This window comes from Rhipicephalus sanguineus, chromosome 7 (assembly GCF_013339695.2).
Source record: "Rhipicephalus sanguineus isolate Rsan-2018 chromosome 7, BIME_Rsan_1.4, whole genome shotgun sequence".
Classification (NCBI taxonomy): domain Eukaryota; kingdom Metazoa; phylum Arthropoda; class Arachnida; order Ixodida; family Ixodidae; genus Rhipicephalus; species Rhipicephalus sanguineus.
The window spans coordinates 124365318-124391311 of NC_051182.1; the positions used below are offsets into that span (position 1 = coordinate 124365318).

General features: G+C 46.5%; 1 protein-coding gene across 1 annotated transcript in view; it reads right to left on the minus strand.

Moving 5' to 3' along the window:
• Nucleotides 1-11943: 11943 nt before the first annotated feature.
• LOC119398981 (GTP-binding protein Rhes-like) overlaps nucleotides 11944-25994 on the minus strand; it is a 60343-nt gene continuing 46292 nt past the window's right edge. Inside the window, exons 3-5 of the mRNA XM_049417486.1 lie at nucleotides 18211-18555; nucleotides 16240-16487; nucleotides 11944-14170 (exon numbers count right to left, since the gene is read on the minus strand). Of these exons, the coding sequence (XP_049273443.1) occupies nucleotides 14015-14170; nucleotides 16240-16487; nucleotides 18211-18555 (749 nt within the window). The 3' untranslated portion in view covers nucleotides 11944-14014. The remainder of the gene's footprint in view (nucleotides 14171-16239; nucleotides 16488-18210; nucleotides 18556-25994) is intronic.

The window sequence follows — 25994 nt, forward strand, 5'->3', positions numbered from 1 at the left end:
AAGCACAAGTTCTTTATTTACTGCCAGGTAAACGCAACATTGTTTTTCAAGCCGTTCTATACATATAGGGCACTGGGCATTAGGGGTGCTATGTGCGGGTGTGGTAAGCCTTTGAACATTTCACGTGCACACCGACATCGCATTTTTTCCTCTCCATGACGTCTTTCAAACAAAGCACGCATTTGCCCGGAGAAAGCGGTGGGCACCTGGCAACATGAAAAGCAAGGAATGTCTAGACTTGCACACGTTGAGAATGATGCCTGCTTGATGTGCTGTAGGTGGCGCTAGTCATCAGCTAAAGAAACAACGATGTTAGAGCGCATCAAAGAAGCGTCCTATATGTAGGACACCGGGCATATATGGGTTAATTTTGTTGACACGCCCTTAATAGTTCGAAGTTTCGTGACAAGTGTGCTGGGTGGCGTTTCATTTATATCTGCGTAATATTGCTTAGCATTTCTTCCTTTAGCCTTCAAGTCGCTTTATTACCCTGTTCTTATTGTTAAATAGCTTTGACGATCTGTGATTTCAATTCGTTTTCACTGTGATAACGTCATCACGAATCACGTTGCTTTCGCATCATTGCTCGTTAGATATCGCAATTTCGTTTTCATTTGATAAACGAAGATGTACTTGCGTTTGATAAACGAAGATGTAGCTGCATGTCTCTGACACGCGATGACCCGCCCACGTGGTCAAGTGGTTATGAGGCTCGACTGCTGCCCCGAAGGTCGCCGGATCGAATCCCGGCTGCGGTGGCCGCATTTCGATGGAGGTGGAAATGCTAGAGGCCTCTGTGCTTAGATTTAGGTGCACGTTAAAGAACACCGCATGGTAAAAACTTCCGAAGCCCCCCTCTACTCCCTTGTAATCATATGGTGGTTTTGGAACGTAAAACCTCAACAGTTTTATATTATTATGTCAATACCTTTTGCGCGTCTCATGACATTTTTTGTGAGGTACATGTCTCTTATATGCGATGAATGCTTTGCATTGCAGTGGAAGTATTAGCTGGGTTGCTCCACTGTCCGTCAAACGTTGCGTAATGTAGGACAATCAAAGTTAAATATTTTGTGATACATTGGCGTAGTTTCTCGAGCTGCTAGTGTTATCTCTTTTTGATTAGTGACATTTATAAGGTCACCCCCGACTACGCCTTAGTGACATTCCCGAAAAAAAGTCACCCCTGACTACACCTAACCGAATATACAGACGGTCTCCTTCAAGAGTAAGACCTCGTGGAGCCCGTTTCAGCGCAGTATCTGCACGGACCAGTTCGAACAAGTGCATAAGGCCTCTGAGAGTATAGCGGCGTAATGACGGGCTGGTATACTTTAAGAGACCATAACATGAGTAGAAACGACGTGAGGACGTTTCAGCTCAGGTCACTTGACAGTGTGAAAGATTATCATCAAGCAGTGATATTCTTGGCTGTTATTGGCGCATTTAATCGTTGTTTTATTTTAACGTCATAGTGTACATTTATTCGACTGTTGAATATGTTAACTTTAAGGTCACGTTACGTGAAATTTTATCTTAACGTCACCGTGCATATACACATATGCGATTGTTGGTTGACTCCGTCAGTCTTGACTTTTAGGTTATTTCTTTACGTCATAATTCATATACATGATGTTGTGCCATCTGCAGACTTCACAAATTCATAAAAGGAGACATTATTCTCTGCATTTTCGAGACATCATATTGGAGGGTAATTGTGTTATTATAGTTGTGTATTCTATTTGCTGCATATTTGTTATGTTCTGGTGTTACTAGGAGTGCGCTCTGTTATGTGTAATTTTTGGACCAAGTATGTTCTATGTTCGACCGCTCAAAGAGCCAAGGAGTAGCTAGCGCCTTATTTCTGCGCCAAAGTCTCCTTATATAATGTCACTAATAATAAAAAAGCAGAAGCGTACGCTGTGTGGGATGGTGAAGCACTATCATGGTGACGGAGCTTAAATTGGACAAAACATACATCAGGTAGCGTCACACTTCGAACTGTATTTTCGCGCTCTTTAATCAAAGTGAGTAATACCTGAGGTAATCGATGCGTAATGAATTGTATTGAAATCTTAGGCGAGAGTACGTGGGCATTTATATTGACGTCTCACGACGGACGTCGTCGTTCGTTCGCATGCGGCTGTTCACTTTAAAGCATGAAAACGTTCAATTTGGCGGCAGATAATTTATTTTACCCGCTTGCACTCTCATGTGTCTGCTGCTTCCAGCGAGATATGTCATTAAGGTAGTGCGCGTCGTTTCTCCTTAATGCGCACAACTTCGTGCATTGGTGTGGAGAGGGGTTAGTGGGTTTGGAGTTAAACCCCTACCCTCAATTTCTTTTGTCAATTTTGCATGTGCAAATATGCACGCACACATACAGACACACGCACGAACACGGATAAAGGTTGGTTGGCCCCAACCATTATTTCTGACTACGCCCCTGTCTACGTGCGTGATGATCACCGCTCATCCACTAACTTACCTTTGTGCCTTCCTTTAACAGATTTCATGCATTTGAGTAGACTCCCATGTTCTTAATATCCCTTCAATTTGGCATTTTCTTCTGAGAAAAGATGGACAGCAATGGCATAGGCCTTGCAAACTTTGTTTATTTCAATGCTTTTACCTTCGCATCTCTTTGCCGGGGCTATTCTCAATATGCCACTTGATTCTACTGACAACCTTCGCCAGCAGGTGATCCGCATCAAGAGCAAGAACTGACGATAGATAGATAGTTAACTTTATTCGAGTCCGGAAGAATCTTCACCCCGTTTTATAGGGGCCAGACTGTGGGCCACTCCCACGTTGGGACAGGGAGAAAGAAAAAAAAGACATCACACACATAAATCACAACAGCTTTTATTGGTGTCAGTTTTCTGTACACAGAGTATTATTTTTCATTACTTCACGTTCCATTCACAATGTTCCACACGGTGTGCAATCACAAAAATTGAGGAAGTAGGCGATGCCACGACACAGTGCTCAGTATCCTCCCTCTGCTGTCCATCAGTAAAATTTGAAATTCGAGCTGAGCTCTTAGTTTGATCTCATGCACCTAATACATGTGGAGTAAAACTGTGCCATTGTCAATCCGAAGAAACTACCACACACCGTGTAATAGCGAATATTGTCGGTCTCGCTAAAGTCAACACTGCGAACAAAATATTGCACCACACAAGAAAATATTTGTTTTGTCGTTCGAGATTAGGACAGTCACTTAGCGAGAGATTCATGGTTGGGTGCAGCACTGATGACCATTGTCACGACTAATTACATTAGCATTACTAACGAGCACAGTATCTCTGACTTCCTCTCACAGGCGTGCGCACAGGAAGGGGGGGGGGGTCGGGAAGAGCCGGAGGGCACTGCTGCGGAGCTTTGCACCCCTTATTGGCAAACCCTGCGCACGCCTCAAGTTCTCTCTTACTTCTTGCAGTTAGAAGCACATGGCAAAAAGAAGACACAAAAAACAGCAACTTCGAATAATTACAAAAGCCACGGAAATGGAACCTACGATAGGCAACTCTCTGCCTACATGCCCGAGCTAGAAAAGAATGCGCGTGGTTTCGGCGAAAGGCATTGCAACTTCATCGAGAACAACCGTCTATTGTTTTTCGACCACCTCGCCTTGCGAAACCAGTGCTCCGAAAGTTCGTGACGTCCTCGAAAAAGTATCAACGATCTCATTGCGACCATTTCCACGTTACGCTCGTGCAGTTCACCGCTCGCGCAATTACGGCGGCTGGCTCGCCGTGCTTTCATTTCTTTGTGTTTGCCTCTGGCCCCGTGACCGATCGAATGAGCAGTAGCCGCCAGATATAATTCACGAAGCCTCGTCGTCGTTACGTCCCTTCTAACGCCAGTGGTCGAGCGGGGCACAGATTGCCAGGAAAGAACTCCCTGGCTCGTTCTGCTAACGGCAGCCTCTTCTAATAGACACGGAGCATTCCTCGTAGATTGGCTCATTGTATCCACGCTGTTCTCGGACAGGGAAAAGTGATTTCAGCCCCGCAGCTAACGACACCGGGCTCAGGTTTCGTAGGAAAAACAATGCATTGGGAGCAGTTCATATTTCGCGATCGCACATAAGGACTTCGGATCGATCATCCGGAGGCTAACGTTCGGCACGTGGTGTCGTTCCTAAAAGGACCCCAACACGCACATTGACTCCCGGTCAACCGCAATTTGTTGCGGGCTCATAGTGATGTTGTTATTACGCACGTGTTAGCCGACTGGTTGAGAGGTTTCTCCGAAACGGCGGCGCTCTATTAGGCATATTCGGCCGACTATTGCGTCACAAAGGTACGTACAAACGCTCGACACGTCCCGCTCGTTAACATCACGCGTACGTCAGCAAATGGCTGCTGGTGCGTAGGTGAGTGTGGTTGCGTAAAGTCTGTGAAGTGCTGACGAAGACGAGAGCACCCTGAATGTGCAGGCTCGTCCACTCTTGGTGAACACGGTTCACTAGAGTTACTGTATATGCTACCTTTAGGTAGCAGAGTCGCGCAAAAGTCTGGCTATCAACCACAGCTATGCGGTGAAGTCGCACTCCGCTTTTGCAGGCGACGTGCCTACCGTGTCGCCGATTAACATTTCTGGCGTGTCGAAGACCGGCGATAAACATTGGCTGTCGATGACTAGTGCTAATTTGGTTCGCTGGAGCGGCGGCATCGAGCAATGCGAAAATTGGCCCGAGCGTCAGCTTCTCCGCAATGCATGGTTGCTAGCGGCGTTTGGAAGGCAGATGCGCAACTCTGCTTCCAAAAGGTAGCATATGCCGTGGCTCTACGGTTCAGCGTAGCTCAGCGCCATTTCATCTGACGCGGCCGGGCAGTGAAGAGAAGCGGCGCAGGCGCACAAGAACCCATGGGAGGTACTTCGCGTTGTCTGTTCCAGCTCTGCAGCGCGCAGCCCTTGCTCTGCTGCAGTACAGCATGAGCAGCGGGGTCTGGCGCGCCTGGACCGGTTTTGTTTCAATGCGCCGCCACGCCGGATGCACTGGCGCTCCGCGGAGTGTTGCCAAGCTGAGCATTGTTGAATGAGCCTGTACTTCAAGTATCCATGTTTCTCGGACGTGATGCAGTGTAACTTTAGAACCATCGCAATAATACTGTGAAGTGTAGATTGTTCCACTGATGCTAATCTTAATTGATATGCATATGCATATGAAGTACATTAGCGAATTCTGGTTTCTTAATGCGGCCAATATTAAGAACTGAGATGAAGTGAGCCGACCAGTGACAGCTTATTTACTACCGAGTTCTTCATTGTGAACGTGCCGTTATCCGTGAGCTACTAACAAAACTGTCGCAGCTTCCATGCGACATGAACTGCTCCATTTCGGAAGTTGTGAAAACTTGAGCGCTCTTTGCAAGCTGTACTCACACCCTGTACAGAATGCGTAGTTATGCTCCGATATCACATGTATCGAATATATCTCTTGGCTTAAACCAGAACCGTCAATTTCTATGTTTTAGATGACGTTTTTCTGGATATTTGGAAAACCGGCTGTAAGTGCTCGACCGGAAGGGCTTGGAAGAGAAACAAGACTGTCACTTGGTGCTCGTTCCACTAAAAAGCAAGGCAAGTCAGTGTTTCCCGTGGTAACACCACATTAGACTGGGAAGAACCAAGACAAAGCGATTGATAATTGTAATAAATGTCCGCATCGGAACCGCTTTCGCGCTGCGTCAGTTGCCTAAGTGTGGGCGAGAAAACATGCGACTCAATGTCTAACATAGGACCTGAGTGACTAATTTGACATGAAGAGGGCGTCCTTTCATTCAACGATTAGCCACGTGGATCTTGATAACGTAGCCTCGAAAATCCCTCTACAAGGGACCCTACGTTAGCAAAAGTAAAATAAAAAAACAAAACAAGAAAAAAAAAGATGACCTAATTTTTAGTTCTGCCACGTCGCCTAGTTTCCCCAAGGAGTAGCTGTGATCCGAAGTGACTATGTCCTTCCTTTTGGCCAACCAAAGGCCAGTCGTGCATGCGTGTATCTTATTTACTGGTAGGTGCCCGGCGGCAGCGATTCTCGGCCTGCAAAAGCAGCGGCCAAAGATTGACTGTCTCACCAAGGCTGTGGTTAGTTTATGTGAGTCCATAGACTTGCGTAGATCTTTATGAGGCCCCCTATTGAGGTGAGTATCAATACACAACCAAGCGCCAGGTCTGTATACACCTCTACTTATTGGAAGCAAAAGGGTGGGGTCCCGGTCAGCACTGGGAATCGAACTCTGTACCTTCAGCGCCGGAAACGGACGCTCTATCATATCGAAACCGCTGTTGTCACAAAGACATGCCGAACGGAGTCCATGTTTGCCTACGTTTGACACACGGGATAAGCAAGAAGCATTAACAGCCGTTATTCCCAGCACAGTGTCGTGGTTCGCCATCCTCCTCCTCCGGTAGATGTCACTGAGGCTGTACACTCTACGAGAAAAAAGGGAGTGGAAACGCGTCTGTATTCCACTCTGGCTGAAGCGGTGTTTCTCTTGGCGGACGGGCACAGTGAGACGACGAACGAGATTTTACGAGGAAACGGCAACTGAGGCATTGTGTATCTGTGTGTGCGTGTATCAAGATTACATATTGTCTTTCATTTGCATACGCGCGCGTCGCTTGCTGTCCCTGCTCGGTACTTAAGACAAGGAGTTTCACACTTATTTCACACTTATCGAGTCTACATTTTCGAACTGTACAGCGCAAAGACAAAAAACATAGCACGAGAGAAGAGCAGGCACACGCACGTTTTTTTTTCTTTTACTCTATAGCTTGCGTCGCAGCGAGAGAGAGAAAGATAGCGAAGAAGCACGATATCAAATTATGGAAGGCGATAATACGTAAGAACGACAACAATACGCGAACGAAGGCCCCCAGGAGTCAAATACGTAGCCGAGTCTACATTCGAGGATGTGTATGTTCGAGCACAAATCGTGTGGAATGTTTTTGCTTCTTCGTCACGTGTGGATAGCAAACGTGCCACGTCTTGTTGGGAGTGGAATGTTGCCCTGTGAAATGGCACGAGGATTCTTTGTCATCACAGTGAACCACTTCACGCCCTTAAGGGTGTTTTACCGTGCACCCTTACAACCTAGGAAGAAGGCATTTTCACAAATCTAAACCCCCTTTTCACAAATCTAAATAAACCTAAACACCCTTTTCACTGAAACACAAGAGGTATAGGCTAGCGAACAGGGAGCATCCAATTAAATCAGCATAGAAGGCGCACATACAAGCCTAACCAAGCACGCAACATAGCATAGTAAAACACCAAATGGACAGAGCGCTCGCGATAAACACATTGTGCATGACACATCTGGTGGACATACACGCGATACCTTGAGCCACCATTTAGTGCAGGTGGGGTTATCCCTGTTCTGCATAATTAAACATGATGCTTTTCCAGAATAGGCGTAAATTTATGATGTGCTTGTAGATAGTCCTAAAACAGATATACTTGTTAATCAAAACCCGCCTAATGTACTACGATTTTTTAATTAGCGAGTTCCAATTACAAATTGGCCACTCTGTCGTATGGGCCACAGGTATTTCCGCTAACACATAACACCCTTAGCATAGGAAGGGTGTTTTAGGTGAAACATTACCCCTTACGCAAACCAAAAGGTTGTATTAAGGAAGCAAAACAACTTTAAACCCCCCTTCTTGCAAATTCTTGATAGGCAAAAAGGTATTTTGCTTGCTTGAAGTTGCTTTAAGGGTGAAAAGTGGTTTACAGCGACGGTAACGCGACCAAGTAAGGAACATGTCGCCCAGTCATTGTTGAGGAGATACGAGAGCAACACGCGAAATACAACGACCGAGAGAGGTAGCATCACTTCCTTGCATTTTATGGTTCGTTGCGAGGTACCCGTTGACTTTTTGCACACTTATCGAAACCCGTTTCGGCGTACACGTTCAGTAAGAGGACACTAAAGAGAGATCGGAAACCAGTTGCCATTCTCTAAATAGTTTTATTCTTACTCAAATCTGACTTCAATCTTCCAATGAGAAGGTTTTTTTTTAACATATCCAAAAAAGAATCACGACCATAGTCACATTTTCAAGATATTTTAGCGCCCAGACTATTACGGTGAAGATCTCAATGCGATGCCATGAGCTTCGCCATACCAATATTTTTTTTTTTTGAATCGACGCGCCTTAACTTTCGAAAATGTGGTCATTTTCGCCTCCATGAATTTGTGAAATATAACAATGCTCCTCTAAGTCGAATGAACAGTCATTAATTGGCCATCGTAGCTTCAATTAAATCCATAATCTTGTGGACGGCTAGTGCATAAATGTAACACTGCTACAAACACTGCTTTTTACCACTCGAACCGTGACCAGTTTACAATCACCGATTTCTGTACAACTCTAACCCCAACAGAGCTTGTCTCTCTAGCATTAATATTAAGCCCCCAGTGCTCATGTCTTGTATAACTACTGTCCCTATACTAAGTGTACTATGAGCCTACACATTCACCGAATCGATCACTGATTTATCGGCACGAAAGGTTGAACATTGCAGCGACATTTTACTTTTTACAACAGCTGTTGCAGAATGTTTAGGCTTCCAATTTTCTCTATGTTCGCTGATTGTAAAAAGCGTGACTAACCCCCAAATAACTGCTCAAGACCCTTGCCAACTAGAACTGCGAGTTGTGAGAAACACTGTAGGTTGGCGAAAAGTCATATCATTGAACAAATGCAGTGGCTTTACAAAATAAATCATGTTATTCAAGTTACATCTTGTTCGTTCAACATAAATGTGGTTACAGTGGACTGCGAGATATTCAAGCGCCCTGTGCAAATCTGCATCAGCGTCCGTAACTCCTACACTTGCAATATCGGAAGGCAAATGTTTTATCAATAGCTACCGATGTTGCTTGATATACCATATTTTATGACTGTACACGTAGTAAGCGTCTAATAATGAATATGACTCTAATATTACAACGTCGGCCGAAATTCTTAGCACAGGATGTATGCGGCGACAGATAAGCAAATAACATTTATTTACACAGCGATGAACTACCAGGGCAAGCCCTTTCGCATACTAATTCAGCGTGCTTTATTTAAATATATGGTAGCTGCCGCTAATTTCAGCTTTCTGCTGTACAGAACAGATTAGCATAGCTGGCGCTTAAGTTACAACTATGTTCTATTGAGCCAGTTGAGTGTAGCGGCGCAGTACGTAATAATATAACGGTTAAATTATAACCGTTCGAGGTATCGTTTGATAGCTCAGAACATTCAAACGAGCTCACGAAAGCACCGCAGAGACCTGCAATTTTATAAAAAGCGGCCACAGTAATCTGGTGATCGTTTCATGCAACGGAAAGCTCGCATATTCTCACTAATAAAGTACCATCAACTGTTCTTTAACCAACCTGAATCATCATGAAAAAAATAGCCTAAATGCAACAAGAAAGTGCGTTTTAAACTTGAATATCAATGTGTTTTGTATTTGAAGCTGAAGGCGCGGTGCTTTTTCTAATCTAGAGCACCTATTCTCTGACGTGAAAAGTCTAGGTGGTTGTCTTCACTTGTCCTAACACGCCGCAACAGGTTCGTTCAGTGAGCTTGGAAGATAACCGAGGCGGCAATGTAATTTTTATTATATTGCGATTTATTGACGCAAAAACACTGTTACACATTCAATGTCCTCTGCAAAGCGCATTTATTTGTTTCTAGCAAGACCGTCACATGCGGATAACTGTCGAAGGGCTTCATATAGTAGTAATGAAAATGCAGCCGCTCGCTTTTTGGAAGACCATTAAAGAAACATAGAGCCTATGGATTACGCGATAACATGATATTCTGATCTGTGGATGATTTAGAATGAATTAGTCATATTTAGTCTCTTGATTCTCAAACCCCCTAGACGAAGTTATTGCGTCGAGTGACCTTAAGTGAAATAAAGTGTGGGATTCTACAAAAAACAAATGTCAGTTTTGCCGCAACGGCGAAGCAATGAACGCCATAGCAACAAATTGGAATGGTATGCGAAGTAAGGCTAGCAGCTCAATCCCTTAACATGAGACCTGGCGTCACTCAAACAAAACGCTGACGTAAGGAAACACGGCCGCTGCAGCGAGCGAAGCGATGTACCTGCTGTCAATGACTTCAACGCAGTCTGCTGCGATGATTACGCAACATGTACAAAGGTATGAGCCATCGGCTGATCTGCTCCAAAGATAGGGTGCGCGCGACCGCGGGCGACGACGCCCTGATAGTCAGAGTGGTTAAAGCACGCATGATGCACGCAGCCACCCTTCCGGCACTTCTCTATGCGCCTTTCGCGCGAAGGAGACGGCCGGCGCTTTTCATGTCCACTAGAGCCTCGATCTTCCGCAGCGCTCGCAGGCATTCACTCGCACATGAAAAAGCAACGCGGGGGGGGGGGGGGGTGATGCTAGTTAATTTATACTTTGTAGGGAACACGACACCGACGGTAAAAATGAGCCTTTAGTGTCCGTATAATTGCTATCGCAATAAAAGAAATCGAATCATCAGAAACAAGCCTCAGTATCTCAACATTTGACCTTCGCTGCTTTTTCGACAATCCTGCAAAACAGCTTACCCCCATTCCGAAAACACCGAGAGCCCTCCATATACACAGACGAGTTCCGTGCTTTGCGAGATTGAAAAGGAAACGAAAGAAAAACGTCAACAAAGAAGCAGCACCGAATTTGGAGACTTTGGACCAGTACACCCGCACCGTTCGTTTCGACGACGCGAATACCTGGGTGTCATCTCTCAGCTTGCTGTTTTCTTTTTTTTTTTAAGTTCAAGTTACCTCTCCGGACATCAAGACCTGTTCTTTTTCCAGATTTCGCGCTTATTTTATTTGGCGTCCAAACAGAGTTTCCTACGCATTGTGGGTGCGGGATGTTTCCTTCACTTTTCGGTGGGCTGCCATCACTGTCTCGAATCCGCCTCCATCCCATTTCCCTCCGAAGAAAGCAAAAATCACGACGCGTGTCGAGAACGTGAACACATTACTCAGCACGCGCAAAGATACATTGATTATTCTTTTAGCTTGATCTTTATACGTTCTGAGGATTCCGCCTCAGATTCTAATGTCAACAGAACACTTTTTTTTTTAAGGTCCTTGTATTCGACACCTCCGTTCATTTCCGGTTCGACACTGATTTGCATTCCAGCATGAAGGAATTCTGCCCGTATATTGCTGACATTTGGCGAAAGGTATTTCAACGAAGAAACGAAGGATAGCTGACGACAAAAAAAAAAAACAACAGCTTCGCCTGCTGATTCGGCTTGCTCATGTTGTCTTCAGTTTTCGTGTATCTAAATAAAACTTCATTCTGACCTTTCACAAAAGCACAGACCTTACAAGAAACCTCATCTGTAACAAAAAAACTCCGTAATGTGTATTTCGGTCGCCTTTATTGAAATTTCAGCATTATTGTCCGCTATGCCATCGTTTCTTGCGAAGGCCACATTTTCAGTATTATTTGCTTTTCGAAAACAAAAGCATCCGTGCTCTTTTCTCCACTACCTTTTTTATTCGTTGACTTTTTGTGAAGTATCCCCCTTTCCGTGAATTTCTTACCGTCAGAAGCTTCCTAGGCGTTGACAGAACAAAATTACAGCTAACAATTCCAGCTGAAAGAAGGCCTCTCCTATATCTTATATATGGATCCTTTCTCAAGAGGATTTGATGTCAGAATTTTGAAAACATCGATTCTGATCTTCTGAAAGACATAAATCGGGACGCCGATTCTCGAATATAGTTTCTGTTCCATGGTTATATTTCAACACATGGTGATCGCATGGGGTGGCCCACGAAAGAAACATGGTTTAGACCAGTCCCGCGTGCGTAGCTCATGCACATAATTATTAAGAAAAGAAAAGAACATGAGACGATGGCAGTCACTGTCCTTGAGACCCCTGGGCCTACACAATCGGTGACTGACTTGCCTCAGAAGGAAAATCCATGATAGAGGACACCACTCGCCCAGCACGAACGCCGTAGCCCGGCCCTCATTTGCCGTTTCGTTAAGCAATTGCTGTTCTTTGATATTCAGAAGCTAATAAAAGAGCCCCCTCGAAGCATAATCGAATTGCAGCTGTGGTGTAGGAACGGTTGTGAAAGAGCCTGCCATTTGACTTGTTAACTCAACACTTTAACGAATGCTAACGAGTATATTCGCTCGTCTATGCTCGCAGTGGCCCTTGTTTGCGGTATTTTGCAGTATTTATACGGTATTTTGTAGCACAGAATTTCGTATTGCGTCTCGGTTTTACGCCGAAGCACACGGTGCTAGTTAACTTCAGAGCGCAAATAAGGTACGCGACATAGAAGAGCACACACATCACAGGACAAGCGCTATTCTTTGCTCGTTAGCGCTTGTCCTGTGCAGTGTGTGTTCTTCTTTGTCCCGTACCTAATTTGCGCTCTGCAGTTTACTACTACGAACCAACTAGCCCAGCAACGAATTATCTTAAGGTACGTGGCACTGTAGCTGTACTTAACACGCTTGCGCTGCCGTAGAAATATAATTTAACATTCAAGGTTATACCTTGAAGTATCTTTACTCGACGGGAAACCTTTGCACACTATATATATATAAATTACTATCAAACGTCTTCTTGCGCACACTCTGTTAAGATTACCGATGTATTGTGGGCACCCAGGCTCAAAGTTTTTTTATGGAAATCCTGCTGCTCTTAAGGATAACGGCGACGTTTCATTCGACGAGTGTTCTGGGCGCGAAAAGAAACCAAGGTCAGATAAGACAGCGCGAAGCAGTATCTGAACGGAGTCCGCAAAAAAAGTAACTTTAGCACAAGCGGAGGCTAGCGATAGAGGACGGGAGGTACATTCAAACTCGAATGAGCTTGAAAAGAGATTTGCTTTCGGGGCTGCCGGAAAACAACGTGTCAGAACATAACGAGGAACAAATATACCACACTTACATTCCAAACTTTAAACCGTAGTACTCAAAGGCAAAGGATATACTTGTGATTTGACGGCGTGAAGTGTTAATATAGACTTCTTTCTTCTGTAACCTTTTTTTTTTCCACTGCCGCTTGAATGAGTTGAAGGGATATAGCTAAGTTAGCTTTAGGAAGGCGTACATTACATACGTACAGTGGGCGCGAGAGCGAGAGTACAAACAGTTGCATGAGATACGTGGTTGTAGTCAGATGAAGCCTGTTATTTCGCGGCATGCGACGAGCAGGAACGCTATGACTACGTCTGACGGACATTACAAAACAGGATAGAAACAGCAGCCTATAGATTGTCCGCAGACTCTCGATGCAGCATGTTTTTGCTTCTCGCGAGCGAAAATCCTCACTGATGACAGCGTCACGGTGTGACCGTTGCAAAGTTCAGCGTAATATTTCATTGCTTTTTAACACGTACTGAACTGACGCCCTCACGTCGTCGTCAACGCATGACGCAAAGACATATTAACAACATCTTACGCAAGGGGTAGACAAGGCGGAGATAATGAGTCTGTTTCGTCTGGTTTAATTGGTGTTTTACAGTTAACATCAACACAGGTTCATTGTGGAAAGTCTGCAGGCATCCACTGACAAAAACTCGGGACTCACGTGTGTCCAATCAGTTCGTGGGGCACGTGTGAAATATTTATATCCACCACAGAAAGTCGTCTGTAGACTGTCTATAGATTATGGAAAATTACTTTTGAAAAAAAAAAGGTTATACAGTTTCTTTCTCCAAGCTGCGTTGCATCGTGGCTCAAGCTCAAATACCGAGCACCAGAAGCGGCACAGAAAGATAGAAGGACAACATTCGCGGAGAGAGAGAGAGAGAGAGAGAGAGAACAGTAAGTAGGAATCGCTGTTAGCGCTCGGCAAATCACGTGACTCGGTGACGCGTAGAGTATTGCAACCCTTCTGCCTGCTCACAGTGAAAACATCAACCTGACATGGGTTGGACAATCTGGGTGAGGATGACATCTGACTGCGGAGATTCCCGGTTGGTCCTTCCCGTGTCGTTGCCTTAGGAGACTGCGCAGCTCGTCCTCTTCCGTGCACCCTTGGGCCTGAACACCGGGCTCAGTTGGTCCCGGCTGAAGCTGTTCACGGGAAGGGACATGCGCCGGCTCTGCGTCGCCTTGGCAACCTTGCTCTTGAAGTGCGCCTGCGCCAGCAGCTCCTAGGTAGGAGGAGGCAAGAAAAAAAAAACATAGATTACCGCAACTTGTTTCCAAAATGGCGAATAGTTGACCGCGGTGGCAATACACTGAAGTAATACGCATAGGGAACCTCGTCTCTTATGTCCACTGCTACACCACCGCACAAGCTACGTCGTGTCGGACCGCTGGGTTTTGCTGTTCGATCGCCATTGCTGGGTCTACGTGATGATCGCCGGATTGCAGGGTTTTGTCGACAATACTGCTTTGTCCTCACGCGTGTCTTCCCGCTCTGCCATGATATAGAGCGTGTGGCCTGGGCATTGGACCGAGCTCAATGTTCATGGACTCCGTGACTTACGACAGGCTTGAGGTTGCAGAAACTTTGCTGCCATTCTGACCAGCCGTTGTGTACAGATACATCAGATACAAAATTTCGGCCGCGATACCCAAAGAAATTGAGTTATTGCACCTCTTGCGTAGTCTACTGCAGCCATCCTCATTTATATTCGCGATGAAAAATTGATAGAAAAAGAAAAAATGCGTTTAATCCTGCGCATCACTAAAACCTTACCCCTTAAACAGCAGAGTGCTAGCCATGAGCCAACCTAACACCCTTTGAATACCCATAGAGGTGTGAAAACGTTCAGTGCGTTATTGCGATCCCAATCTGCAACCTTACACATTCCGTGAAGGAAACTTCTGTATATTTGCAGGCCCGAAAGCGCTACAGCCCGCATTGCGTACACGGAAGCAATACCCAGCGGCCCGCTTCCGTGGCCTTTTATTGATCCACAGTCGTTTGGATATGCGGAGAGCTCTTTGTAGCGGAAAGGACGTGCCGTTTTCAATGAGGCCCAGAGCGCACCGTGCTGTACTCAACCGCATCTCATTCCGAAGCGCATTGATCGAAGTCTGCATGCCGGTTGGTGTGCATTTTACGGACGCGATCAATAATGGCTTTATAATGTGCCTCCTGGAAGAATACGCCCAAATATAATGAGGACGCGCGCAATTGCACCCGCCGCCTCTTTGTCACCAGAATTATTATAGCGAGAAACTCCGCTCGGGGCAGTCGAAGCGGTAGTGCGGGCTAGTTGGTTGCTGGAACTGGCAATAATTTTTCAGCCCATGTTATAAACACACGTACACAACACTAGGAACGAAGGAAGGACGAGAGCTAGCTCTCTCTCGTGCCTGTCTTCGTGTCTTCGCTTGTGTACGTGTGTTTCCAGTTTGCGCTGCAAACATGATTACCAGTCCGGGCAGCGAGAGCCCGGTTATGGCGCTATTCCCCGTTTAAACATTTCCGTCACAAAAGTTGGCGCCATAAACGGGACAGGCTCAAAGGCCGTTCGATTGGTATACTCGAGTCGACAGTTGGAAATTCGAAATTTTCAAACACTCGTTTCGGGTCAAGTGTAATTGATAACAACACTCATTGTCGGTAGAAATCTAAACGATACTGAAATTCAAAGGAAGGTGGGCGCTTGAAGTGATGAGAGGCCGCTGGACAGAGAATGGCGCTGGAGCCATCGCTTCGACGAGTCGACTTGTCCCAGACAAGTATTCTTGTGGAAACCTTGGTTCCGGCGACATTGCCTGTTCAACACTGCCTCCTTATAACAACACTCATTAGAGTTCTGACAATAGAAAAACACGTTAAAGCAGCAACGAGGACTGTTCAGTCTGATGCCTGCCTGAAAAGCCGCGAATGATGCATGGAGGAAATGAGTTCTCCAGAAACAACACATAAGGAGACGAGTGCATGTGAGCCAACTTGCGGTCACTCCATATCCATGTCTCGCCACTAACCCCCCCCCCCCCCACTCCCACGACCAAACATAAGTAAGAAAAGAACGCTTAAGTTTCCTGTCTCCCTGCCCCCCGAAGGAACTCACTTATCGTGGGTGCCCGCCCAGTAAAAGAAATCTGGCGCCGCCCCCGCAGTTGAGTGCGTGAAAAAATTACAGTGTAAATAACTATGCCCCGCTAGTGAATAATCTCGACCAGCAACATCTATTAATGACACTAGGTTGACGCGATTTCACACGAAGAGAAGTCCTCGCCACCTTGGTACGTGGCAGCGTACCTGGAAGACCCTGGCGATGTTTGTGTTGTCCTTTGCGGAGCACTCGACCCAGCCGTGCTCCCAGTCTATGCAGACGATCGGCTCGACCATCTGCGACTGCACTTGGCGATGCGACTCGAGGTCGGTCTTGTTACCCACCACGACGATAGGGGGCGCCTTGCGCGCCGCCAGCACGTCGTCGCGCAGCTTGCGCACCAGCTCGAACGAGTCGCGGTCGTCGATCGCGTACACCAGAAGGAAGGCGTCGCCTGTGATTGAACAGAAGCCCAGAAGGGCAGGTAAAATGGTGTAAGAGTGGACGAGTTGGTTAAGGTTGATACTGAAAGCAGCGCGAAAGACGGGAGCGCAACACAAAGGAGACTAGAGAACTTTGATCATGTTTACCCAACTAGCCCATTGTCAGGTTTATATTAAGTAGAATTAATAACAGATCATTTTCATAGCGAGAAATCCTCGGAATATGGCGCTGCGCGTCGCGGGTTTCGCTATGATTTCTAGAGTCGACTGGGCTTAGCGATCGAGTGTAAACGTGTAACAGGCAGCCGCACGTGTTCTACCCTGATAGCACCCTCCCTCTTCTATCTTTATTTTTGTCTTTTAACTTATCCCACCAATGCAGGGTATGAAACCGGACGCGCGTCTAGTTTACCTTCATGCCTTTCCGCCATCTCCTGTGCTGCCCTCTACCATTTTGGTATGGGAATGTAGCTTTATGGAGTGATTCGGGACAACCGGTGTAGCCGGTGTTTCGCCCCACCACTGTGTTTCACTGAATTCCCGATAGGGGAAGGGCGCATGCGCCGTGGCACCGTGAAAAAGCGGATTACAAGGATGCTGTGCACCATGGAGGAAGGAAAAACTAAGGAGAGGCCCTGACGTCACATTCGTGAAGCCTCCACATCGCAAACACCCGCATTGCCTCCTAGCGAAGGCGCAGCGATACATTTCGCGACTTCCGTCTCGATGTTTGCAAGCGCATGCGCGCATCGCGAAACTTTGCAGCCTTTTTGTTTGTTTGTTTGTTTGTTTGTTTTTTGCCGTGCGAGCGGTGTAGTCGATTCACGCATGCTGCTCTTTGTGTGTGTTCTTTAGGAAAGCTACGCAATGCACGCGGACAGTACCGGGTGTCACTTTTCATGTGTACGTATACGTTCGCTTCATTGCTGATCACTAAGGCATGGTATTTGCGTGCGAAGCTCTCGGATGTGCGCTCTGTTGCTTGTTACTCATTCTGTCAACTCAGAACTCATGTGAACTTTTGTTTTTGGCGTCTGACGCGCCGTACATAACATGCGCTGAAGGCATCGTACGTTTTAGAGGCTGTGTCGTTCAACGAAAGGACAATAAACTTTTGTTGTTATTATCGAACTACGTGATGTATGTATTGTTCGGTGTGCGCTCGCTGCGTGCTTGTGTTGTGTGCGCACTGGAATTACAAACTTTACGTGCACGATCGCCTATACAATTCAGCGGTGTCCTCTTTTCGACGTGAAGTTACGTCAACTATAGGTTGGCGTTGCGCCGCAACCGCTAATCGGGCAATCGGGCTACGAGAACGGAAAAGAGAGATCTAACGCCCAGTAGAGCGCGTAAGTCACTGCTAGGTGAGTTCGAATACAATGATGCAGGGGCTGAATGTTTTTGATTACGGCACGTACCGGTACTTTCTGTACTGTTGCACAAAAGCGCTCGCTCGGGCCTTCCACGCACGAACAGCCTGGTAAACGTCTGCTTGCAACGTTTTACTACGTGCAAACCGCACAATACGTGCTAAGTTTACGCCGGGACTACAAATCTGAGCAAAAGCGAACCACCGCGGAGAGCACGCCGCGGGGCGTCTGCTGTTTTGTTTGCCCCATACCGGTTTGTTTGCCCCATAAATCTGACGTCACTTCCGCCACACTTTTCGCAATGCATTGGGATACGATAGGGCCTCTCCTGAGTTTTCCTTCCTCCATGCTGTGCACTCACCGGAGTCGATAGCGAGGCGCCGCATGGCGGGAAACTCGAAGCTCCCGCCGGTGTCGAGGATGTCGAGAGCTACGGTGGCGCCACCACCGACGTCGTACTCGCCGCGGTGAAACTCTTCGACGGTGGCGCTGTAGTCGTGCAAGAACCTGTCGTGCAGGAAGCGGTGCACGATGGCCGACTTGCCGACACGAGGACCGCCCAGCACGACGAGCCGGTACTTGTTGGTCGCCGACGCGTCGGGGCTCACGCTGGCGCTGGAACTGGTCTTCTCGTGCGAACCGGTCACGCTGAGGAAGGAGCCGGTGCCGGCACTGCGACCGCGCAGGGAACCGTGAGGGCTCATGCCTGCACGTGAGGGAGAGAATTTGTGTGGGGCTTACAGCACATTAGAGAGATTTAGTCTGTCCTCTCACATAGTGCGAAAACCTTATACCGGATGCCGTAGGCGTGAATTTGAGAGACCGGATAGATGGTGCCATCTGGCGGAGCCGAAATGAACCAGGCAAGCATAGAATTGTTATTGCAGACACCTAGTGCATTCCACTTTCCTCCTGGTATAAATTCGCGCCAACGGCCTAATGTCGAATAAGTGGTGTTTTTAAAATTTTTTTTCCTGAAGGACACTAGGTGAAACAAAAACGTGTCTATAATTGTGGTAGAACGAAGCGCCACAAGATATCGATACCATCATCCGGTAACCCGGCATTCCGCAAAACGCCTTTGCGTGTACGGAATACCGAACAAGCAAAAATCTCTATTTAGGCGGAATACTCGGGAACGAACAAGTTGTCACTGTTGTGTGTACTCGCAAGTCCCAGAATATATGGAAAGTGGTAGGCAGCCTAATATTTAGATCGTCATTTATTGAAGGGCCCCTAAACCTCTCCGAGTTAAAACACGATAGAGTGGTTTCATTCTCGCCTTCACTAACCTTCCTACAGACGCTGTCTCGTCCTCGCCACTCGCTAGACAACATTATAATCATTACTAGTATATACTCGTTAACGTGAGCGTTCATTTAGAGACTACTAACCAACGTGACCCAACAGGTAGCTTAAATTATTAGAACTAATGGCAAGATTTTTCTCGCAGCATTTATTCTTAAACAGTGTGTAAATATAACTGCAAATACCGGTGGCACAGGTCTATAGGCCTTCGGCTCCACTGTTAAAACAACGTCAACGTTATATCTAATGACCCGTGGCCCGCTCACCGATTACACCAAGTACGTCCCTAGATAAGACAACAGTTTTGTTAACATCGTTCTTAAGTAGCAGTGAACAACCATGGCCTCCGAAATGTCTCGGCGCGTCGGCCACCGGCCGGAGAATCTCGGAGGCAATGATGTAGCTCTATGTTCTGGTATGTGGTCGAAAGCAAAACGCCATAGAAAAACTGGGAGTTGATCTAGAAAAGAAAGTGTGATTTGCTTCTTTACATCAGAAAAAGCAAAAACAAAAAAGTGAGAGGGAGTGCACAGGCGCGATCACAGCCGCTAATGATCTCTGAACATTGATGCGGCGCTAGACTATGTGCAGAGAAAGACAAACAATGAAAAAAAAGGAATCTGTGAACAATACAAGAGAACTTGCCGGGCATATTCACATGGCGCATAATTCGTAAAAAAATAATATACAAATTCGTCCCGGACGGCAGAGTTAATCAAGAATGTTATTCGCATTAGTATGTCTGAGTTCTTATCAAAGGCGTAAGTACGAAAGCAAGCAAACAATACTGAATCATAAATGTGAGCGATTCTGTCACAAAAAGTGCGATAGTGAATTTTTTTAAAGTATTCCGCATGAAAACAAAAACAAATAGTGCACTCACGAACAATAGTTGAACGAAATCCTGCATATAAAGCTTCGCTTATGTACAAACTGGAGAAATGACCGCTAGGTGGCGGCGCGCGCACACCGCACAATTCCCGGCGGCACTCTCTATTGCGGAGCCATTTATATCTGTCCACCTAATGGAGCTGGACAAGTGGAAGCGTATATGGGAACTGTCCAGGCAAAATTGTTATCGATCGCTTTCAGTTCTCCCTCGAGGGGCTTTGTCCTACACATTATTCGAAGTGAAATGTTTATTTCGCGTTCCCCGAATTCCGAGCTCCTCACAAGATACAACGATCTAATTATCATACAGAGGGGCGACGCACGCTTGAAACGCACCATTTGGGACGAACAATACGATTCTCCGCGACAGCTTGGATATATTAGAAGCTCGGTGCTGTAGAATTTATATCCACCCAGCAAAGCTTGAGTGTCCGAAATCTTTACTATGCTGAGATCAAACGTGCTAGACACAAAACGTTCTCCCATTCTTATCCCGGCGTATTTCAGACCACTTATGCGACCAGCTTTAATTGCCGGGGATATTTTCTCCTCGGCGTGGCATAGCGTGATTCAGTGCGTGGCTAGCACTGGCGCAAAAAAAAAAAAAAAATAAAGGTGGACCTGTGAGAGACATCTGTGGAATTTGCACAAGTATTTCTACACTGTAAAGAAAAAAAGAAAGAGTCCGTTGAGACGTTTCTGTCACGTATATCACTCCCACAAATATAGCTCTCCTTAAAGAGACGCGTCAACTCTCTTATTGAGACTCACGCGTCTCACCACATATGTGCTTTAAAGAACCATGGGTTCATAATTACATAGTATACTACATCGCTATGACTTCAAATATCGTGTTCCGTACGCTCTAAGGAAGAACAGAGCCCTTTGACTCCAACTTGGTCACAAAAGTTCGAGTGCAAAACAGCACAGGGCCTACTCCCCAATACAAAATGTCGTGTAGCTAACCCGAAGCACGAATAGGTGAGAAGGAGGGTAACGAATGAAGGGACGAACAGAGAAGGAGCTACGTGAAAATAAAATTAGTGCGAACAACAGACCGAAAAATTTGATAAAGAAATTGACAACTCACACTGATGTAACGATAGCGACTTTAAGTACACATATACATATTTTTCTAATGTTGCAATAGAATAGCTTGTTCTAAGCGACACCTACAAGCCAGCGCTTCTGCAACTAAAAAACACATCGAATATTCGTGCAAGCCTGTGCAGCTTCGGGCTTTGTGAAAAGGCATTTCTCACTTGAGCGCGCTGGCTTGATGGACCATAGTCGTGCTGTCTCGCGTTTTCTTTGCTTTTCGAGTTGCAGCGTGCGTTATCGCGTCACGTTTAGCTTTCGCGGCTGCGTGAAAGTTAGTGGGCAGCGTGTGTTCGTCGTTTCGTGCATTTGGACGCTTCTGCGTCCCACGTGTTGTGTGGTTCGTCGCCGTGACGACGCAAGCGGCCAGCAACCTGAATATACGCCGCGTGGCTTCCTGTTCCCCTTCGAGAGCTCTACAAGCAGCGAAACTGGTAGGTGAACGAGGGTTCTTCCATAATCATCGGTGAAAATGATCTTCAAGTGATGGCACAGTGCTGCGTTGTCATGACTGCTAGCTATTCTTGGGGCGTGACGAAACCTTTTCTGAAAGTCCCGTAATAAGTATCTCCGTGATAGCGGTACTGGAATACATGCTTCGGTCAATACAGTTTTCATTTATTGAAGCATAATTACTTGACGTTGGCACGTTTATAGGCGCACTTTCGCCGTAAATAACGGAATTCTACAGTGCTTGGCGATTTAAACGCTATACTCGGAGCGCGTGGTTGCTGGCAGTGATGGTGACGGTGAGGTCGAGAACTTTCGTGGCACTTGGAGACTGCATTCGGTAAACAGTGCTTCAGTCTGTGGTTCCCGGTGGCGCCGGCGAAGCGATGCAATTTATCGCAACTCACACCCGCCACCTCCAGCCGCTCCGCGCGGTGGTACACGTGAGCACCGTGTTTTGAAGTCATGGCTTTCCGCTTGCTTGCCAAATGCCCTACGTGGATTACAACCAACTCGCCCAAGAGCAATGCTTACTGAAGATTTGCTAGCTCCCGAAATATTACGTGTGCACCCTGGTCGCTGTCGCTTCTTGGCACGCAGTCCGTGATGGCCACTTTTATCTTTGTAACGTAGCGCAGGCTTGTATATCTGCAGCACATTCCTGGCCCGTGTCAAAGCACTGTCTACGTGCGAGCTACGTGACACGAAAGCACTGCTGTTATTCCTGAGGCTTTCGCGTTATTTGCGCGCTACCGATTTAAATCTACGTACTGACCCTCTGCTGAAGCTTTCCAGAGTTGAAATCAGCGCCTCCACAGGCAGCCTAGCGATTGGTGACAGCAACTAGAGATAAACACGCTAAGTGCTCGCTAAGCATATCACAAAGTTTATCGCAAAGAAAGAGCGTCAGAGCTCCGATATTGCCCGAAAGCGCATTTCTGAATTGGGTGAACATATTTACGAACTTATTCGCCATCAACAGGAGCGCGGCATTTTTATATTCGAGCTTGCTGTGGCTCGGTATATTGGCGCAAGCATAACGGCTTAGCGCACCCTTTTAGTCATCAACAATGACAGGCGCACACATCCGGTTTGGCAACACTGCGCGATCTCCCCCTAGTGCAATATTCTCGCTTCAGTTCGTTTTGATATTTGAAATAATAATTATAATAAAAGAAAATTTAAACGAACAAAAGCTCTCGCGGGACGCCCACGCCGGCCATCATTATCAGAATATGAGAAACACAAGATATTCAACATTAAAACAAACAGTTCAGCAATTGCGTACTGCAAATATTCGCCGGCTCTAACGGACGCAAAAATAAACACGAGGTAATTCAGGTTAGAAAGGAACTAACACAGAGTTGGTGTGAAGTTCCACTCGGCAATCTCATTTATTTTCACGTCCCAGCTGGCTAGTCTCTCTTTCTCTCCATATCACTCTCTCACTCGACTCGGCTTCAGTGCAATACTTTCGCAACCATCGAAAGCCAATTTCCCAGGACCGGGAATGAAATGGGTTGAAACATATCCTATGTTTGTTTCCTTGCTTGCTTCCTTGCTTGCTTGCTTGTTCGTTTGTCTATGGTGAGTTTCTCACGATAGGCATCCGGAGAAGAAGTAAACCGATTCTTGGACCCAATGCGAAGATTTTGCCACTGCAGTTCACTTGTAATAACGTGCTATATGAAGCAGCGATAAACGAACAGGGAAATGCCACTTTTCGGTCAACACGCTTGAATATATTCGCGATTGGTCGATCGAATATGAAAAGCTCATGCATAAGTTCGAATAGATGAAGCGACTGAGACGACCATGCGGTGGAGTCGATCTCGCGATGTCAGAGCGTGGGTAATCCGCCTCAGATTATACGTTACATTGCAGACAGAACGAACCATTTAACTTTTGTAGGAGTGGTGGGACGCTGGTGTGAAACTGCTTCGTAAATCATTGATGACGCAGCTATCACGACGGGCAATCTGCTTCCGCGCGTGTTGTGACTCTACTGCGCATTACGAATTCCGTTTGGTTGGATTTGGGCGGAGTTTTCTAGCAGGAGGGCTAATCATTATCATCGTTTTCGTTACCACGAACGAAAGCTGACGTCGTGGCGCTGTACGTGTTTCTTCTGGGGGAATGTGTAACACGAGTCAGAACAGAGTTTGCAGTTCTTACGTTTTTTTTTTTTTGTTTCGTAGGAGAGCAACGGACTACCGCAATTCGAAGAAGAAATAATACTCGATGTGTGCTGTCGGTTTCGTCTCGCTGTGGTTCTTTAAGAATGATGAATATCGGCCTATGCGTTTTCTTCAACAAGACTTTCTGCGTTACCACTGGAATATTCAGGCTCTCATTTGCAGCGATTCTTGTCGGTCGGTAGTGGTGAACACGTCATTTGTATTCAAGACATCATAAAAGCTGATGTTTAACGCATAATCAGAATAGTATTTATTATTGTGCTTATCGACACCATAATATTAGGTGAAGTAAAATAAATTTTCTAGTTTTACCGGCTTGAATAATAATATGGTGTTCAGCTCAGATGTGGCCAACCCTGCACCTCAGCAATGTTCGCGCAACGTTCTCTAATAATATCTGGAGTTTAACGTCCCATAACCCCAATATGATTATGAGGGACGCCGTAGGAGAGGGCGCCGGAAATTTTTACCACCTGGCGTTCTTTAGCGTGCACAGACATTGCATAGTACACGGGCCTCAAACATTTTCGCCTCCATCGAAATTGTTCCCTCCACCGTTCTCCTCGTGTTCTTTTTTTTTTTTTTTGCTCTCACGTGATATTTTGCAGTGTTTCTGACGTTCGCAGCTTTGACAATTAACTATGTAAAATTATCTATTCTGTTCTCTTCACGACTGGACAAGTGTTGTGCCTGCGTCTCATTTGTCTATAGTCGGATACAACCTAAGAAGTCCGGAGAGGCCCCGCCCAGACGACCGAAGCGCGGCAGCCGATCGCCTCCACGACTAAAGAAATAGTCCCGCTCATGCACGCGCCGATGTTCTCCGAAGGCGGAGCCACCGGCAGTCCGGCTCATGACGTCAGTCTGCATTGCGCGCCCATTGGTGCTGGCTTGCGCGCATCCGCCTTGCTACTGGCCGTGCTAGCTCCCGCGCGAAAGCCACGTGTAGGTCGATCATATCGCCCCGCGCGCTTATTGTTTTATTTGTGATGTCATCGGCTTTCACCCCCAGAAACTGTTACCACCACTTGTCGCAGACCACGCCGCCATGTTTAGAAACGTCGCGATTGTTTCAGACTGTTCTGTTAAGATTAAGCGCACGACACGAGTAGGCGAGTTTGTTTTAGACCTAATGCTGGTACCAGCCATAACGCTTGAAGGTTCGATACGGCATGCATAGAAGACGACGCATTTGACAGATGAGCAGGTTAGTAGAGGCGCGACGTCCGTACTCGCCGTTGACGTTGTATCGTATCAGCGAGTGTTGCTTGTACTTTGAGTCTTTCTTTACTGGGCACGAGGCCGCCCAATTAAGCATTTCATCTTTACCGACGCCGTCCTGCTTTCTGCACTGTCACAGTCAGGTGACAGTATGCGAAAACCTAAGCACCCCTCAACCACTCGCATTTTTTTTGTCATATTTGTTCCTGAATTTCAAAGTATGGGCGATACACCTGTTTCCTTTCGTTCGAGAATGCGCGCACGGCGCGTCTGGGAATTTGGTAACGATTTTATTTATTATTTTATTACGCAGTTGTAGCTGCTTCGCGTACGAACCAAGACAAATATACGTGCATTAGGCTCCGACATTGAAACGAGGCTGAAACTAAACCTCCATATACGAAAGAAAGCCGGTTGCCTGTCGCCTCATTTTCTCTCGCGTTATTGCTCTGTGGGTAGGCAATTTATCCTGATTCGAAACGGCAAGAATTGCTCGATTTCGTTCGCACCCGCCCTGCTTAATTTAGTCGTGTGCAATGGGTAGAGATTGTCTTGATCCGCTTCTTTCACTGGCTCGCGGTGTGCGAAGGTTACTTGGGAGCTTCTGATCTAACGTATTAACGTAACCCAAAGACGCTCACCAGCTTAAAAGTTCCGAAACCTCGTTACGTTGTATCGCAAGCCTGTTTTGGTTTCGGCCGTCACGGCAGTCTAGTGGTTATGGTGCTCGACTGCTGAACCGCAGGTCGCGGGATCGAATCCCGGTCGCGGCTGCCGCATTTTCGATGGAGGCGACAATGCTCGAGGCCCGTGTGCTTAGATTTAGGTGCACGTTAAAGAAGCCCAGGTGGTCGAAATTTGCGGAGCCCCCCATTACGGCGTTTCTCATAATCATATCATGGTTTTGGGACGTTAAACCCCGACAGATAATGTTTAGCTTTTGTCGTAGTCTCGGTGGTTAGCGTATGCTAAGTTTTAA